This window comes from Natator depressus, chromosome 4 (assembly GCF_965152275.1).
Source record: "Natator depressus isolate rNatDep1 chromosome 4, rNatDep2.hap1, whole genome shotgun sequence".
Lineage (NCBI taxonomy): Eukaryota > Metazoa > Chordata > Testudines > Cheloniidae > Natator > Natator depressus.
Window position 1 is genome coordinate 141,551,057 of NC_134237.1, and position 15,549 is coordinate 141,566,605.

Consider the following 15,549-nt stretch of genomic DNA (forward strand, 5'->3'; position numbering starts at 1 on the left):
CATAAGGAAAATTCACAAGCTAAAACAAAAGATAAACTAATGCATTTCCTTGCTTTACTTACAATTTTTGTAATCTAGATGCTTATTTCAGGTAGGGCTTTAGGAGATGGTTTTTCCTGCCCTGGTCCCACTCTGTCCCAGAGAAAACAACAAAGAAGCACAAACAGCCCCCCTCCCCCCCCCCCCCCCCCCCCCCGATTTGAAAGGCTCTTCTTCCCTTATTGGTCCTTTTGGTCAAGTGCCAACCAGGTTATTTGAGCTTCTTAACCCCTTACAGGTAAAGGAGGGATTTTATGCTACCCTTAGCTGTATGTTTGACAGAAGCCCAGTGGAATTGACAAACAAGGCATTCCCCCATCTAGCTCATCTGTGGGGCCTGATCTGGTAGGCATGCTCTGAGCACACCTAACTGCCACAAAGACTGTGGTGGTGCTGGTTCTCCTCTCTTCTCCTTCTTACACCCAGCTATGAGATATTCTGGGGTGGGTCTCTTTCTCCTGTTGAAGCTGTCCCAATTTGTTTGAAATACCATCAGTGGCCCAATAAATATTTAAGTATGTCTACACAGCAAAGAAAAACCTGCGGCTGGCCCGTGCCAGCTGACTCGGGCTTGCGGGTCTGTTTCGTGGCTGTGTAGACTTCTGGGCTTGGGCTAGAGCCATGGCTCTCCCACTTCTCAGAGTCCTAGAGTTGCCCAGACATCTACACAGCAGTGGAACAGCCCCAATCCAAGCCCTGGAAGCCTGAGTCAGCTGATACAGTGCAGCTGCAGGTGTCTAGTTGCTGTGTAGACATACCCTGCGAGAACGAGAATGACACTCTAGCCCAGTGGTTAGGACCCTCTCCTGGGTTGGTTCAAGTCCCTGTTCTGAAGGAGGCAGAATGGATGTTTGAATCTGGTTCTCCTCCATTCCAGGGGAATGCGCCAACTACTGGGCTTTTAAGCATAAGGGGTGGGGGGCACCACCACCTCCTGGCTGAGGTGCCTGGCTCAAGGAGAGGGTTCATTGTTGTGAATTCTGAGTGGTGGGAGGCACCTTACCTACTGGTGAGAGACAGGGCTTAGGCATTGTCCTTGGCATTTCGCTCCTGGCCAGCTGAGGCATCTCCTCGCTGAGCCTGCTGGTTTCTGTTAACCTATCTTTTAGAAGCCTGACTCTCCCCATGCATTGTGTACGTAGCCTCGGTGTGAAGCTGGGGCTTGTGAATTCCAGTGGGTAGCAGGGCACCTAAAGTTAGGCGTTGCAACACTCAGTTACAACACCTACGCCCCTCTTGTGAATCTCAAAGAATATAGGCCCTACCTACAGAATGGGCATCGGTATCTTGGGAAGCCATGACATGAAAAAGAATTAGGGGTCATAGCAGACAAGCAGTGGAACATGAGCTCCCTGTGTGATGCTCTGGCCAAAAAGGCTAATGTGATCCCAGCATGTCTAAAAAAGGAGGAGTGAGGAGGAGATTTTACTTCTGTGTATGGCATTGGTGAGACAGACGCTAGAGCACTGTATCTAGTTCTGGTGTTCATGGTTTTTAAAGGATGTTGAAGAAGCAGAAAGGATTCACACAGCTTATTTGAGCCCTGGAAAAGATGTCTTGTGGTGAGAGACTTAAAGAGCTCAATCCATTTTGTTTATCAGAAAGAAAATTGAGAAGTGACTTATTACAGTATATGAGGCCTGTCACAGGGCACAAAAGGGCTCTTTAATCTTGTGGGAAGAGGCAGAACAAGAACCAGTGCCTGGAGCTGAAACCAGACACGTTCAAGGGATCACATTTGAGGCACTAGTTTTTAACAGTGAGGGTGATTAACCTCAGGAACAAACTCCCAAGGGAAGTGATGGATTCTCCATCTGTGAAGTCTTCACATCACAACCGGACCCCTTTCTGGAAGGAGCCGTAGTTAAACACAAGTTATTGGTTCTGTACAGGGGTGACTGGGAGAAATTCTATGGCCTGTGTATACCTGAGGTCAAACTATATGATTGGATGGTCCCTTCTGGCCTTAAACTTTCTGAATCTCTGCTTGCCCATCCCTGGGCACAGTGGAACTCATCCCTAATGCTGCTCAGTTAGAACATTGATCCACTCAATACCTGTGGGAGTTGGGACCGGTTCTTCTGCTCCTACTTCCCTCTGTGCCTATCCCTGTGCCTTTGGTACAAGCTGTCTGTATCTCTCTGAAATCCTTGCTCCCTGCTTGGCCAGGGTGGAGGAGCTGCAGGAAGCTGCTGCCTGGCCAGCATTTTCCTTCAAAATCATGAACACAGGCGCCTTTGTGGGCAATGCAGAGCCCTGCACAAAGCTGCTGTTTGTTGGGGAGCAACAACATTAAAGCCACAATTGTTCTCGGTGAGATTCTTTGGACCTTTCCACATCTGCACCCCCACACCCTTCCCTCCTGCTGCAACGAAGGAGCCAACGTCCCAGCCCCCATCATCTCCACCCTCCAAGCTAAGGGGTCACCTGTGGAGGAGCTTAGATCCTCCTGAAGTATAGGTTGATTCACTGGAAAATGCGAACATCCAAAGCCACGGTAGGGAGAGTAAAAACTGGAAGGGCTAAGGCTGTTCCTCTCCTGCTTCAAGGCAGGAGCCTGCCACTCCCTAACAGCTATCCTCCATGGGAGAAGCTTTCCCGAGGTGCAGGTTATTTTGCTCTTTCATCGGAAGTGGCTGGGCCTGACCACCCGAGACAGGAGACAGTCCTCTGCACTGATCCAACCTGGCTGTGCTTGTTCCTGCAAAGACCAACACAAGATAGTGTGATCTCAGCCAGCTGGTGTCTGCATAGCCCATGTCGCTGGGACTTGCTCTTGTTCTGTTCAGTCAGGCCTGCTCTACATGACACAGTTAGGTCGATGTAAGGCAGCTTATGGTGACCTAAAGATGTCAGTGTACATACTACAGCCGTGCTCCCGCTGATGGGAGCTGAGAAGCCTGGGCACCCGCCAGAGCAGGGAGCTGAGAGCCCGGGGGGACAACTGGACTCCTGGCCGGGGAGCTGCACAGAGCTGAGAGCCTGGCTCTCAGACCCCACCCCCCCCTGCAGTTGGTGGAAGCGCTCCTGGTGAGGACGTGCACCGCTGACAAAAGGAGGGTAGCGTGGACATCAGCCACCACAGTAATTACTGACCTAGGTCGACTTAGGGCTGTAGTGTAGACATGTCCTCAGTGTCCATCCTCTCTGAATGGCAGGGAATCCCCACTGGCTGGTGAAAATGGGCTGTTCCTTTCCATTTCTTACCTCTAAATAATTTTATGCAGAGATTGAGTTGTGGAGAGGAGAGGCAGTGGTGTATTCTGCCAAGTGCTATGCACTTGACTCTACCCTCAGTGGGGATCAGATGCCATGCTGTGTCCTGCTGGGCTCTGCTTGGCATTGTCTTGACTGGGGAAAAAAGTAAGTGGTGGTATCTTTCCAGCAACACCCATTCGTGGCATAAAAATGAGAAACAACTTAGAGAAGACTGTGCAGATGATTATAAACTGGTTGTCCCTCTCTTCCTTCCATAGTGTGATTAGCAGTGGCAGTCACAATACAGGCACTTAGATACCCAGTGACGATTCCTTGAGTGAATACCTCCCTGAGATGAATGGGGTAGTCCATATAGGGCTAGAGACTTGCTTTAAAAAAAATGAGCGCAGAGTTTCTGGACCACAGTGATGGCAGATTGGGAGCGCTGATATGGTGTACTGCCAAGTGACGCTTTCCTCCCCTGGATTCAAGCCCTCACAATGATGGCCTCTTGATTTAATAGATTTTAATGCCCCTGGGGATGGCCGGGTGGGGAGGTGGGACACCATTATGATGATCTAGTCTGACCTAGTTACTAACACAGGCTAGAGAATTTCATCAAGTGATTCTTGCATCAAGCCCAGAATTTGTGTTTAACCAATAGCATCTTTTAGGGAGAGACATCTTGAGTTACTACAGTGTGATGGGTTGGACCCCCCTTCTGGGATGCCACCTGATGTACTGGGATTTCACTGAGTGTCTCCTGCTTAAGTAGCCTGGGTTCCCTCTCACTGCTTTGCTGAATTAGGCTCTCTGGCCTCTTGCAGCACACACACACAGGTAGGGCCACACCCCACTGCAGACACAGACTGAAGTCAGCTCTGTGTGAGAGGGCTCCCCCAGCACTCATGTGCCCACCCCTTTTGGAAGATAAACCCAAAATACTACTGTCTTGCACTGTAGAAATACCTGTACAGCGCAAGCTCATAAAATTCACCCTCTTCCACAATGAGAAGAGGGAGATGCATGACTTCTTGCCCCCCAGTTAGAAATTACAAACTGGGTTTTATTATAAACAAGAAATATGTTTATTAATGACAAAAGGTGAATTTTAAGTGGTTCAACAAACAGAACAAAGCAGATTGCCTTAGTAAAAAAACAAGTTCAGTCTCCGGCTTTTAACATACTCAATAGGTAGGTTACAAATTAACAAATTCCCACCCTGAGTGATAAACAGGCTGACAGATTCTTAAGGCCCAAGTTGCCTTGGCTTTCCCAGGTTTTCTTACACAGGCTAAAGATTTTAGCCTGGGACCATCACTTCTCACAGTTCAGTCTTTGTTCCTCAGGTGATTTCAGGTGTGTTGTAGGGAGAGTGAGGACCCCTCACGTTGTCATTGTCCCTCTTTTATATCTCTTTCTCCCCCTCCCCCCACCTGCTGGAAAGCTTTTTTGCTGTGACCTGTGTCAAACAGTTCCCATTGTGTAGAGCTATCGCAGAGAGGTTTCTATTGCAGACAGTTCCTGGGATAATTCTTATGCTTGTGTACATTTCTTCAATAAACCACTAACATTGTTTGGCCACATCCAATGTAGCACATTTGAAATACAGAGACATTGTCAATATTCCCAGCATCAGATACAAAAATGATACATGCAAACAAATTGGATAAACACATTTGGTAAATTAAAACTTTTCCAGTGACATCTTACAAGACCCATCTTACATAAAGTATATCTCAGTTATACCATATTCATATCATAACCATATTTCCATAAAGAACATGGGATGTAATGTCACGCCTCTCCCCTGAGATTACTGCCAGAATATTGGTCACTGACCAATGCAGAGGCAGTATACCTAAAATCCCTTTTTGGCTTTGGTTATACAACCTTCAACTGACAGGTGACAGAAAATCCAGTGTCCCCAGGTAAATTGTTCCAATGTCTAATTATCCTCACTGTTGAAAATTACACCTTATTTCTAGTCTGAATTTGTCTAGCTTCAGCTTCCAGCTGTTGATTGGATATTGTTCTGCCTTTATCTACTAGTTTTAAAAAGCAGTCTACCATCAGAAATCTTCTCCCCCTGTAGGTGCTTGTAGACAGTGATCAGATGATCTTTTAGCCCTGTTAGTTAAACTAAACAGATTGAGCTTCTTCAATCTCTCACTATAAGGCAGGTTTTTCAGACTTTGAATCATTCTTGTAGCTCTCCTTTTCAGTTGTCAACTGCCTTTTCAGGAACCAAAACTGTAACCAGCAATAGTCTCACTAATACTGTGTATATGGGTAAGATCACCTCCCAGCTCCTACTCGATGTTCCTCTGTTCATACATCCAAGAATCATATTTGCTCGCTGAGCTACCACATGACATGGGGAGCTCATGTTCATCTGATTTCCATCATAATCCACAAGGTCTTTTCAGAGTCACTGATTCCTGAAATATGGTTCTCCATCCTATATGTGTGAGGTGCATTCCTTGGGGGAGTGCCGGTGGATTGCACTTTCCCCTGGCCCCCTTTCCTGCTCATCCTGGGCACTGATTTCATGCAAAAATAATCAGTTTAGGCTTTCAGCTGCATAGAAGTAAAGTTCCCAGGTCTGATGGTGCTTGGTAAACTCAAGTCACAAAGCAGTTTCCATTATGAGCCCATTTTCATATGCTCCTGGCTTGCCAATCGAATTTCCGTCATCAGCGGGACCGGCCTTACTGCATTAGTGCTCTTTGGGCTTCACTCCGTTGAAGGTTTTGATCTTTTCCAGCACCAGCAATAAACTCTGCCTGTCACAATCCTCTCTGTTCTGAGGGCAGTCCTCTCTGGCTGTAGTGAGGGGCCAAGCACTCAGTGAAGATCTCTGAGACCTTGGCATTATACATGCCCTCAGCCTCTCTAGTCCTTTCTGGTTTTTCATCCTTGAATCAGTTCTTTCTCCCTGATAAATGTCAGAGGAGGTAACCTAATCTAGTGGATGGGCATGGGACTGGGAGTCAAGAAACCTGGGCTCTGCCATTTACCTGCCAAGTGACTTTGGTTAAGTCACTTTACTTCTCTATGCCTGTTTCACCTTCCATATCTGTCTCCTGTTTAGGCTTCAGCCTCTCAGGCAGCGGTTGTCTCTTTTCAGGGGCATGTACAGCACCCAGAACAATGGAACCCTAATCTCAGTTGAGTACATTTGGTAACCTCGTAATACCTTCGCTTGTTTTTATTATGTATTATTTGTATGGCAGGATATATAAGGACTGGGGTGCAAAGGATACCCAGAATGTTGTAATGCCATGATAGGAATAAATGGCATACCCTCACCTGGGTTATCAGAATCAGTTCTGTTCACCCTGTATATAAAAAGGGGTGGGGGAGGGTTGGAGGGGAGTTAAACAAAGACGTAGAGGGTGTTTGGGGGAATGGGTGGTAAATGATTAGGATGTAGAAAGACTTCCATGTGAGGAGATAGTAAAAGGATTAGGACTATGTTTAATTAGTAAAGAAGGCTAGTGAGAGAGGACATGAGAGGTTTTGTGAGTTCTTTAGGGCAGGGACTTTACTCTGTACTTTGGGAAAGCACCTAGCACATTGTGGGTGCTACTGTCATGCAAATAAATCACTATCTAGATGAGTGGTAGATAGAGAATCGTGTTTATCCTCTCCCACTACAGACAAAGAAGCAGTCAATGAAATTGAAAGGAAACCAATTTAAAACAGATCATAGGAAATTTTTGCACACAGTGCCCAATAAATCTATGGACTCCCCTTGCCATAGTGTATCATGGAGTTGAGAGCTTTTCAGGATTCAGAGAGAAGTGGAATGTTTCTCTGATAAACAGATGGTCCACTTACATTTAATAGGATAAACATGTGCAAGGGACAGACCCTCCTGCTTTATGTATAACCAACAGCTTACCTTCTGGCAGGTAGCCCTTTATTGTCTGCGGGGGCTGAGGGGTGCTCCTACCTTCCTCTGAAGCACCTGGTGCTAGCTCCTGTCAGGTGAGTGACCATGCTTCATGCATCCCTGTTCTGGTCAGGTGAGCCTTGTGTTCTGAGACAGTCAAGCCCCTAGACGCTGTCTGAATCTGACTGTGAATAGGAGGAGCTGGGTTGCTGCCAGACCTCCACTTTCTACATGTCGATCTGGTCTGGGAGAAGGAGTGTTAAAGGTAAGCCCAGCAGCTCTGCTGTGGTAGTAAGAATTTTATTGATGCTCCTGCCTTTAAATTTTGGTTCAGCCACACGCATTTTGAGGGCAATAGCAGCAAATTTCAGTGCTCAGGCTGGATGAGGTGCCCACCGCCATAGTGTCTGTGTGCCTGCGATTTCCTTCCAAACAAATGTCAGTGGCACGTTTTCAGACGTTCATAATTTGATTTGAAAAATAGCCTCTTGCACCTGGTCAAAGCCTGTTCTCTCACTGTTGCCGGCACGCAGTGCCCAGAGGCAAACAACAGCAGGGGTTCGTTGCCCGGTGTGCGTCACCCAATAAACACAACAGGGTGGAGAAGCAGAAAAAGTTTATTTGCAGCCGCAAACAAGGTACAGGGAGAATAGAATCTCAAATCCTGCACATCAGAGCAGGTCATTACACACACTTTTATCTTCCTTAATGCTACTACACTACACATAAGCCAATCAAAGCTTTGCACAAATGCTCTGCCTTCCTTATATGGGTTACAACAATGTTTATTTCCTGCAACCTCTAACAAGCATTCCTAGCAACTTAAACAACCAGCACATCCTGTCTGGCCTTGTAGCTGTCTCTCCTGTTATCTTTAACTTGGCGTCAGCAAACCTTACACTATGAGGCATTATCTGCGGCTGCAACATTATTTTAAAAGCAAAAGAGCTTACTCAAACCAGCCAGGCCTGGCTTCTATTAAGGGGGGTTGAAAAGAAGTCCTAAGGCCTACAGCAGGGAGACTTCCTCGACCCTTATGGCCTTCCATCCCCTCGACTTAACTAGTGGCCATGCCCTGGGGTCTCTAACATCATTGTGGGAAGTATCTCAGAGTTTCTGGGTCTTTGATTTACCACCTCAGTCAAAAGAAATCACTAATTTTTCTAGTGGGATGCTTAGCCTGACCAGGTTGCTGGGCCAAGTCACAGACCACAAAGTCGTAAGGTGGAGAGGGAGGATGTGGGGCTGCAAAGCTGGGTCTCACCATGAGGAGCCGCTCTGCAGTAGCAAATCTATGACCTACTCATGTAGCTGTTGGCAGGATTGGGAGCTACATTTTAAGACCAGACCTAGCAAGTGAGTTTAACCAACAGTTGTAGGGAGAAGAGGAAGGTAGGATGGGACGGGGATGCAAGCATCTAGGACTCCATTTGGTGAGTTGGATTCAATCATGTTTTTCTCATTTAATTTCTCTGTCCCTCTCCCTACTTCTGTTTTATTTCTGATTACTTTTATTAGCACAAAAGAAAAGAAGCAGAGGAATTTACCCTGGGCATTTGCATTTCCTCCTGTACATATGCTTCAATCTGTCTCTAGTAGGACACTTTTTTAAAATAATAATAAACCTCTGGTCTTGCTGCACTTCAAACCTGGTACCATTTTCTAAAGTTTTAAAAACATTGTTGCTAGCAGGTGCTGGCTGTCCCTTGTACCATGGAAATATTTCTTTTATGATAGTCTCTCTGCCCTGCCCCTCAGGCCCCAAGGTTTCCCAGTCAATCCCACCTGCTTTTTGAGCCCTAGGGCTACAGGAGCCTTGAGAGCTGTTGCATGGTCTATTTGGCTTAGAACAGGGCGTGGGGTGATTTGGCTTAGAACTGGGCCTTGAGGACGGTAAATGTTTATTAGGCTTTGGGTCTGGGAACCAGTAGTGTGGTCTATTCTGTGCAGAGATCCTGGCGGGCCCACCCCATCCCTGCCCCAGGCAGTTCATTGGATAGTGCATGACCAGGGATCAAAGGATCCTCTTGTAGCAAAACAGGGCAGAATTTCTTCTTTATTTACTCTCACCCAGGATTTAAATCAGCTTCTGTATCGGATGGCTAAAGGATAGCTAATATGACGCCAATTTGTAAAAAAGGATTCCAGATGCAATCCTGGCAATTGCAGACCAGTAAGCCTAACTTCATTACCAGGCAAATTGGTTGAAACTATAGTAAAGAACAGAATCGTCAAGACACATAGATGAACACAATTTGTTGGGCAAGAGTCAGCATGGTTTTTTTTAAAGGGAAGTCATAGAATCATAGAATATCAGGGTTGGAAGGGACCTCAGGAGGTCATCTAGTTCAACCCTGTGCTCAAAGCAGGACCAATCCCCAGTTTTTGCCCCAGATCCCTAAATGGCCCCTCAAGGATTAGAACTCTCAACCCTGGGTTTAGCAGGCCAATGCTCAAACCACTGAGCTATCCCTCCCCCTTCCTGCCTCACCAATCTACTAGAGTTCTTTGAGGGGGTCAACAAGCATGTGGACAAGGGGGATCCAGTGGATATAGTGTACTTAGATTTTCAGAAAGCCTTTGACCTCACCAAAGGCTCTTAAGCAAAGTAAGCAGTCATGAGATAAGAGGGAAGGTCCTCTCATGGATCAGTAACTGATTAAAAGACAGGAAACAAAGCGTAGGAATAAATGGTCAGTTTTCAGAATGGAGAGAGGTAAATAGAGGTGTCCCCCAGGGATCTGTACTGGGACCAGTGCTATTCAACATGTTCATAAATGATCAGGAAAAAGGGTGAACAGTGAGGTGGCCAAATTTGCAGATGATACAAAACTACTCAGGATAGTTAAGTTCAAAGCAGACTGCGAAGAATTAAAAAGGAATCTCACAAAACTGGGTGACTGGGCAACAAAATGGCAGATGAAATTCAGTGTTAATAAATGCAAAGTAATGCACATTGGAAAACATAATCCCAACTATACATATAAAATGATGGGAGTCTAAATTAGCTGGTAGCACTCAAGAAAGAGATCTTGGAATCATTGTGGATAGTTCTCTGAAAACATCCACTCAATGTGCAGTGACAGTCAAAAAAGCAAAGAGAATGTTGGGAATCATTAGGAATGGGATAAATATAAGACAGAAAATATCATATTGCCTCTATATAAATCCATGGTACACCCACATATTGACTACTGTGTGCATATCTGGTCACCCCACCTCAATTAAAGATATATTGGAATTGGAAAAGACAGCCCCCCAACCTGAAGCAAATACTCACCAGCAACCACACAACAGAACCACTAACCCAGGAACCTATCCTTGCAACAAAGCCCGTTGCCAACTGTGCCAACACCCATTTTTTCATGATCTATGTGTATATAAATCTCCTCACTGTATTTTCCACTTTATGCATCCAATGAAGTGAGCTGTAGCTCACAAAAGCTTATGCTCAAATAAATTGGTTAGTCTCTAAGGTGCCACAAGTACTCCTTTTCTTTTTGTGAATACAGGCTAACACAGCTGCTACTCTGAAACCTATAAAGCCATGACTGGTGTGGAGAAAATAAATAAGAAAGTGTTATTTACTCCTCACAACACAAGAACTAGGGGTCACCGAATGAAATTAATAGGCAGCAGGTTTAAAACAAACAAAAGGAAGTATTTCTTCACACAACGCACAGTCAATCTGTAGAACTCCTTGCCAGACGATGTTGTGAAGGCCAAGACTATAACAGGGTTCAAAAAAGAACTAGATAAGATCATGGAGGATAGGCCCATCGATGGCTATTAGCCAATGTGGCAGGGATGCAAAAGCATGGTCTGAAGTGTCCCTACCCTCTGTTTGCCAGAAGCTAGGAATGGGTGACAAGGGATGGATGACTTGATGATTACCTGTTCTGTTCATTCCCTCTGAAGCACCTGGCATTGGCCACTGTTGGAAGATAGGATACTGGGCTAGAAGGACCATTGGTCTGACCCAGTATGGCTGTTCTTATGTTAAGGGCTCTTGTAAAGAGGACAGTGATCAATTGTTCTCCATGTCCACTGAAGGTAGGACAAGAAGTAAACGGCTTAATCTGCAACAAGGGAGATTTCAGTTTGGTACAGGGGAACCCCATTTATCCGATCTACTTGGGACCAGGGCCCGATCGCATAATCAAAAATTTGGATAATCAGGAGAATGGGCGGGGCTTGTGCTGTCAAGCCCCAGCGGAGGGGCTCGGTTCAGTTAATACAGAAAGATGGTTAAACAGTGTTCTACTGTATTAGGAAAAACTTTCTAATGATAAAGGTAGTTAAGCTCTGGAACAGGCTTCCAATGGAGGTGGATTCTCTGTAATTTGAAATCTTTAAACCACAATTTGAGGACTTCAGTAACTCGGGGAAAGGTGAAGGATCTATTACAGGAATGGGAGGGTGGAGTTCTGTGGCCTGTGATGTGCAGGAGGTAAGATTACATGATCATGATGGTTCCTTCTGACCTTTGAGTCTGAGTTGTGGAACCTCCATCACTGGAGGTTTCTAAGAATAGGTTGGCCAGACACCTGTCAGGGATGTTCTAGGTTTACTTGGTTCTGCCTCAGTGCAGGGGATAGAACTTCATGACTTCTCAAGGTCCCTTCCAGCCCTGCATTTCTATGATTTCGTGGTCTGTCCTTCATGGTAAAGATTCTCTTAGGTGCTTCTTCTGGCTCTGCTGGCTGAAAAGTCGGGCATACTCGTGGGCATGACACATTCACGCAGTGTTCCCAGCATGTTGTCAGTTACTGCTTGGAATTGAGTAGTGATGTCACCTACTGAAATGGCTGTGAGGGCCTTCCCTGCAATTATTTCTTACGTGAGTAAGAGGGGTCTGCTCCTCCATAGGCGCCGACTTCTTCTGGCGCCGTTGGGTGCTTGATGCCCCCGGCCCTGCCCAACTCCACCCCTGCCCCACCCTCTCCCGCCCCCATTCCAACCCCTTCCCCAAAGTCTCCGCCCCCATTCCAACCCTGTCCCCACCCCCTCCCTGCCCCTATTCGACTCCTTCCCCAAATCCCCACCACGTTCCCGCTCCTCCCCACTCCCTCACAGCGTTTGCTACAGCTGTTTGGTGGCGGCAAGCTCTGGGAGGGAGGGAGGAGCTGGGAGGAGGCGGAGGAGGAGGTGGGGGGGGGTGGGGACCTTGGCTGCTGGTGCGTGAAGAGCACCCACTAATTTTTCCCCTTGGATGCTCCAGCCCCAGAGCATCCACGGAATCAGCGCCTATGCGCTCCTCTCCTCTTGCACTCAATCCTTGACATCAGTGGCTGGTTGTGCTTTTCACAGTGCCTGTGTCATGACTGTTTGCTCTGTCCCTGCAGGCAGAGTGTCATAATTACATCCGCATTCTGGAGTTTGCTGATGAGAGCCACCTCTACACCTGCGGGACCTTTGCTTTTGATCCACAGTGCGGCTTCATTGTAAGGGCTCAGTGCCTGTTGGGGAAGGGGGAGGGAGTAAAGGGAGGGTTGAATGGGCCAGGAGAAGAGTCCAGTGCTGCCTGCTTGGGGAAACGGGCAGAGATCAGGAAGGATGAACCTAAAGCTAATGAGAGGCTTTTCTGTGGCTTCATCACCCTGGTTTGAGCTTTCAGAGGCCATAAGGAATACACCCTCAGCCTCTTGGTGAGCTATGGAAGTAGTATCCCCACTTTGCAGAAGGAGAAGTGAGTTGCCCAAGGTCATGCCAGGAGTCTGTGTCAGAACCAGGGGTTGAACCCTCCCGAGGCCCCAGGCAGTGTTTTAACCACAGAACATTCCCTCCATATATTAAATTTCCAGTCCTGAGTGGGGTGGTAGTAAGGCAGGAACCCAGGGAAGGATTGAGGCCTCCAATGAGTGGTTAACGGCCTTCGTAACGAAGTACTGCAGCAAAAAATAAATGCTCTCTTGGCTGCAGTAACAAGTTAAACAAGGGAGGGGACAAGTCCTGGGGCTTCCACCATTGAGAGTCCACACAGTCCAGCTTAACATCAGCCTGTCCCACCCCAGACAGCCTGCGGGGGGGGGGTGGTGTCTGTTAGCCCCTCCCCAAACCCAAATGGGGTGGCTGAACTTTCTCTGCTTTTATTGCAGAAAGTGGCCAATTTCAGCAGTGTGGAGCGGCAGGAAAGTGGCCGGGGGAAATGCCCCTTTGAGCCTACGCAACAGTCAGCAGCCGTAATGGTCGGTACGTTTGTCACAGTGTCAGCGGCATTTTGGTTTGGTCTGGAACTCAGTGCAAGGAGCAAGACTGTGGCTCTGGAAGGAAGAAGCATGTTGGGGGTAGCAGCAGCAAGCGAACAAGCTTCCCTCACCATCCAGGTGTAAAGGGATTTCAGTCCTTGGCCTCCTCTGCGGAGACTGCTTGCAGGGCCTGTTAGTTACCGTTGCAATGTGGACATCTGTCTATTAGGAACTGGACAGAAGCACCAGCCCTCCATTCCCCAGAGTCACCACATGGGGGCAATGACTTCCTGGGATTACTATCTGTCTCTGAATGGAACCGGTGACCTATGTGTAAAACGCCATAATCCATGTCCCGACCCGGAGCTGGAGAGGGATACAAATTACACAGCGCACATCACAGAGCGGCATCTGCTGCTGCCCAGTCCAGGAGCTGGCGCAGGCCACATGAGGTCTGCACCACCTTGAGCCATTTAGTGTTTGAAAGGGAACGCTTTTTAAATACACTGACCTGAGCATCCCAGACTGAGGCTACCAAGGCCCAGGGTGTCCCCATGACCTAGAATCTCCCAAACCTGGTCCTCGTCTTGCCTGTGCTTGAGCCATGGGGAGCCAGGCAGAGTGCAGTGGCTGACTTGGTTAGGAAGATTCCCTTCCAACTCCAACTGGAGAAGGGTGCCATGTGACTGGGTTAGCACCGAGGCCACAAGTGGTAGCCACTAGCATTCTAAACCAGCTGCTGATGAACCTGGGTGGAAAATGGAGTAAAATCCAGCCTCTCCTTGCCATCCAGATGTTACATCAAAGCCCGATTAGCCACATTTTCCTTATAGGTTCAGGCACAGCTCTGCATTACAGCCTGGCCACAGTGTACTCCTTTCCCCTCCCCCATCTCTTTTCCTGCATTGCACATTGGTCCTCTGTGTCTTTCACACCTGTCACAACTTGGACCTTCCTCTAGATGGTGTCCTGTATGCTGCCACTGTCAGCAACTTCCTGGGGACGCAGCCCATCATCTCCAGAGCAACAGGAAACCTTGAGGAGCGCATCCGGACAGAGATCTCAGTGACCTGGCTGAATGGTGAGTGACCAATGGAGATCATAGAATCATAGAATATCAGGGTTGGAAGGGACCTCAGGAGGTCATCTAGTCCAACCCCCTGCTCAAAGCAGAACCAATCCCCAACTATATCATCCCAGCCAGGGCTTTGTCAAGCCTGACCTTAAAAACCTCTAAGGAAGGAGATTCCACCACCTCCCTAGGTAACCCATTCCAGTGTTTTACCACCCTCCTAGTGAAAAAGTTTTTCCCAATATCCAACCTAAACCTCCCCCACTGCAACTTGACACCATTACTCCTCGTTCTGTCATCAGCTACCACTGAGAACAGTCTAGATCCATCCTCTTTGGAACCCGCTTTCAGGGAGTTGAAAGCAGGTATCAAATTCCCCCTCATTCGTCTCTTCTGCAGACTAAACAATCCCAGTTCCCTCAGCCTCTCCTCATAAGTCATGTGTTCCAGTCCCCTCATCACTTTTGTTGCCCTCTGCTGGACTCTTTCCAATTTTTCCACATCCTTCCTGTAGTGGGGTGCCCAAAACTGGACACAGTACTCCACATGACGCCTCACCAATGCCGAATAGAGGGGAACGATCACGTCCCTCGATCTGCTGGCAATGCCCCTACTTATACAGCCCAAAATGCCATTAGCCTTCTTGGCAACAAGGGCACACTGTTGACTCATATCCAGCTTCTCGTCCACTGTAACTCCTAGGTCCTTTTCTTCAGAACTGCTGCCGAGCCATTCGGTCCCTAGTCTGAAGCAGTGCATGGGATTCTTCCGTCCTAAGTGCAGGACTCTGCACTTGTCCTTGTTGAACCTCATCAGATTTCTTTTGGCCCAATCCTTTAATTTGTCTAGGGCCCTCTGTATCCTATCCCTACCCTCCAGCATATCTACCACTCCTCCCAGTTTAGTGTCATCTGCAAACTTGCTGAGGGTGCAGTCCACGCCATTCTTCAGATCATTAATGAAGATATTGAAGAAAACCGGCCCCAGGACTGACCCTTGGGGCACTCCGCTTGATACTGGCTGACAACTAGACATGGAGCCATTGATCACTATCCGTTGAGCCCGATGATCTAGCCAGCTTTCTATCCACCTTATAGTCCATTCATCCGGCCCATACTATTTTACGTTGTTGGCAAGAATACTGTGGGAGACGG

General features: G+C 47.5%; 1 protein-coding gene across 3 annotated transcripts in view; it reads left to right on the top strand.

Moving 5' to 3' along the window:
• SEMA4F (ssemaphorin 4F) overlaps window positions 1–15,549 on the top strand; it is a 149,469-nt gene that overhangs the window by 81,417 nt on the left and 52,503 nt on the right. For all 3 annotated transcript variants that reach the window (XR_012639407.1, XR_012639408.1, XM_074952051.1), the window contains exons 4-6: window positions 12,485–12,579; window positions 13,234–13,327; window positions 14,285–14,404. Coding sequence is in view for 1 of the 3 variants with exons in the window: in XM_074952051.1 (XP_074808152.1) it covers window positions 12,485–12,579; window positions 13,234–13,327; window positions 14,285–14,404 (309 nt within the window). In the remaining 2 variants the exon portion in view is untranslated. The remainder of the gene's footprint in view (window positions 1–12,484; window positions 12,580–13,233; window positions 13,328–14,284; window positions 14,405–15,549) is intronic.